General features: G+C 47.1%; 1 protein-coding gene across 1 annotated transcript in view; it reads right to left on the bottom strand.

Moving 5' to 3' along the window:
- MTO1 (mitochondrial tRNA translation optimization 1) overlaps positions 1–2,076 on the bottom strand; it is a 34,556-nt gene extending 32,480 nt beyond the window's left edge. The window contains exon 1 of the mRNA XM_011944492.1: positions 1,625–2,076. Coding sequence (XP_011799882.1) covers positions 1,625–1,841 — 217 coding nt within the window. The 5' untranslated portion in view covers positions 1,842–2,076. The remainder of the gene's footprint in view (positions 1–1,624) is intronic.
- Positions 2,077–3,532: the final 1,456 nt, after the last annotated feature.

The following is a 3,532-nucleotide window of genomic DNA, read 5'->3' as shown; positions in this document are numbered from 1 at the left end:
TAATAATAATATAATAATAAATCGTTTATTAAGTGGTTCTTGTGTTTTTATTTTTAAAAAATTATTTACAGACGACTATGTTGCCCAGGCTGGAGTGCAGTGACTACTCAGGCACGATCGTTGCACATTACAGGCTTCGCTTTCTGGACTCAAGAACTTTTCCTGCCTCTGCCTAACCAGCAGCTGGGATTGCAGGTGCGCAGCACCCTGCCCAGCCTGATCTTTATGTTTCTGTCAAGATTTTGTGACACCCTTTTGAAGAACCATGCTACCTTTTTTTTTTTTTTTTGAGACAGTCTCACACTGTCGCCCAGGCTCGAGTGTAGTAGTTCCATCTCAGCTCACTGCAAGTTCCGCCTCCCGGGTTCATGCCATTCTCCTGCCTCAGCCTCCCGAGAAGCTGGGATTACAGGTACCCACCACTGCACCTGGCTAAATTTTTTTTCTTCTTTGTATTTTTAGTAGAGCCAGGATGGTTTCGATCTCCTGACCTTGTGGTCCACCCGCCTCGGCCTCCCAAAGTGCTGGGATTACAGGCATGAGCCACCGCGCCTGGCACTATGCTACCTTTTGCATCCTATATTCCTTCTGGGTTGTCGTCTCTGGATTTTTGCTTAGTACTGGACAGTACTTTTTTTGCTCTAATGGGTAATTGTTGGATGACCATTCTGTAGCATCATGATAGATACTAGCTAAAACATCAACTTGTAAATTACATATGCCTCTGTCTTTCCTCCTGCCTTTTGCTTAGGAGCGAGCAGTAATTAGAATATTGTTTTGTAAAAGTTGTGCATAAATCACGTATTTATTACTGAAATCCTTCTTTAAAATTCAGCTCATAACTGTGAAGAAATTTATACTATTAACTGCGGTTTTGTGGGTGGGGGAGAGGAGGCTATATGATTTCCTGAAAGATTATACTTTTCTCATTATACATTTAAGTGCGTTTTTTTTTTTTTTGAGACAGAGTTTTGCTGTTGTTGACAAGGCTAGAGTGCAGTCGCGCGATCTTGGCTCACCGCAACCTCCACCTCCTGGGTTCAGATCATTTCCTGCCTCAGTCTCCCAAGTAGCTGGCATTAGAGGAGCCCGCTACCACACCCAGCTAATTTTTTTGTGTTTTTTTTTTTAGTAGAGATGGGGTTTCACCATGCTGGCCAGGCTGGTCTCGAACTCATGACTTCAGGTGATCCACCCGTCTCAGCCTCCCAAAGTGCTAGGATTAAAGAAGTGAGCCACTGCGCCTGGCCATAAACGGTTGTTAATAACGTTAATTCACCCTTCATCTGGAGTAACACAGTAGAAGGTAAACGCAGCAATGAACCAAGAAGCTACCAGCGAGTATTCTTGAAGTTTCTCCCTTTCCCAAGGCACGGACCCCGAACCCCAACCTCCCCACAAGCCACTACTGTCAGCAGCAGCATAATCTATGGTTCGCAGAATAGACTAATCCAGAGTTGTGGCCTGGCCTGCCTGATCTTTGCGAGACACTGACTGAGGCTGAAACCACAGAAGGTAGGATTCTCACTAGCTTTGAGGGAGGGTCCCCCACTTCAGACCCGAGGAGGCGGGAAGGAAGCAGCCTGCGTCCTACGCCGGGATCCACAGCACCCGCGCTCCTCACCGATAGTGTCCACGCGGTGAGTGAGGAGTAGAGTCTGAGAGCCGCACCGAGCCGCGGCGGTGGCTGCCTCAGTCCCGGCATGTCCTCCACCGATGACTATCACGTCGAAATGCGGAGTCCGGGGCGCCGCGCTGTCACTGCTTAACCGTGCCAAGGGAAACTGCTGCTTGGTGAAGGAAGCCGCGACCCAACGGCCACAGCCTCGGAAGTAGAACATGCTGGGAGAAAATCTATCTGACTTTGAAGCTGACACGAGTGACGGTCAAAAAAACTTACGCAACAAGAGAAAATCTGCAGGGCGCGGCCATCTTGCTTTGATGTCACTGCGGAAGACGTCTACGTCCAGCGCCGCCGATGATTGGCGGTCTGGAGTTACTTTCCTGGCGAGGGAGATAGGTGATCGCACGGATGGCCGGTTGTGTGTTTTCTTTCCTAGTTCGCGCGGGCTTTTTGATTTCCTGTGGTTCTGGGTTGGGAGCTCCTACTAAAGGTCGTCTTTTGTCTTTTCTCAGACCCTGTGGTCCTTATCGCCAGGTGGTCACCTACGATCAATGAATTTGATCACTTTGCCTTATCAGATCTTTGTGATCTGGCAATCTGATACAATGTCACCTTCTGTTTGTCTAAAAAACTAAGGGTTGAAAATAAGAATAGATTCGGGCTGGGCGCCGTGGCTCATGCCTGTATTCCCAGCACTCTGGGAGGCTGAAAGCAGGTGGATCATGAGGTCAGGAGATGGGAGACCATGCTGGCCAATGTGGTGAAACCCCATCTCTACTTAAAGGAAAAAAAAAAAAAAATTAGCAGGGCTTGGTGGCCTGCGCCTGTAATCCCAGCTACTCAAGAGGCTGAGGCAGGAGAATCGCTTGAACCTGGGAGGCTGAGGTTGCAGTGAGCCAAGATTGCGCCACTGCACTGCATCCTGGAAGACAGAGTGAGACTCCTTCTCAAAAAGAAAAGAAAAGAAAAAGAATAGATTCGAAAGGAGTTCAAATATATTTGTGAATGAAAGATTCATGATGGTGCCCAGGTGCGGTGGCTCACACCTGTGATCCTAGCACTTTGGGAGGCTGAGGGGGGCGCATTGCCTGAGCTCAGGAGTTCGAGACCAACCTGGGCAACATGGTGAAACCCCATCTCTACTAAAATACAAAAAAAAATAGCCAGGTGTGGCAGCATGCGCCTGTAGTCCCAGCTACTTGGGAGGCCGAGGCAGAATTGCTTGAACCCCTAGGCAGAGGTTGGAGTGAGCCGAGATTGTGCCACTCCATCTCAAAAAAAAAAAAAAGAGAGATTAATGATGGCTAATTAGAAGAATTGGTCAGTTGGAGGTTAAATGTCCAGCCTTTTGGAATTCACAGCCTTTCTCAATTCACAGCCTTTCTCAGAAAGGAAACGTTTGACTGATTGGAGAATAAAACAAGTGTGGTATTGCAGGATCTGGCCAGCAGCCTGCAATGCAATGGGGCTCTCTCTTTGTTCCCAGTCAGATCAGCAGGTTGAGAAATAATAGACACACACAAGATAGTGAAAGCTGGGTCCAGGGGGGTCACCACCTTCTGATCCCATGATGCTGCCAATGGACTGGATATACTGGCATTTATTATTAAGTTTAGTGAGGGCGGGAGTAGGTTAGTGAGGGATTTAGGGTCATTTGATTATGAGGTGAGAGGGTCACATGGGGATGAAGTAATTCTTTAACATAACATCTGTATGCAGAAGTACAGTATACACAGATAAGAATTTACAATATAGTGTGTGCATCAGTAATTTCTAACAGAGCCTTAAAACAGAAACAGTCTTTCTATAACCTATGATTAGCAAGATATTAATCAGCAGTAACAGTTGCAGCTAAAGCTGGTTACAAACAATCCATAGAAATAGGACGTGAAGCTAGACAACCTGTTA

Source organism: Colobus angolensis, unplaced genomic scaffold, assembly GCF_000951035.1.
Source record: "Colobus angolensis palliatus isolate OR3802 unplaced genomic scaffold, Cang.pa_1.0 Scaffold231, whole genome shotgun sequence".
NCBI lineage: Eukaryota > Metazoa > Chordata > Mammalia > Primates > Cercopithecidae > Colobus > Colobus angolensis.
The sequence above is the reverse complement of the archived record's forward strand: the minus strand, read 5'-3'. Positions and strand labels throughout refer to the sequence as shown.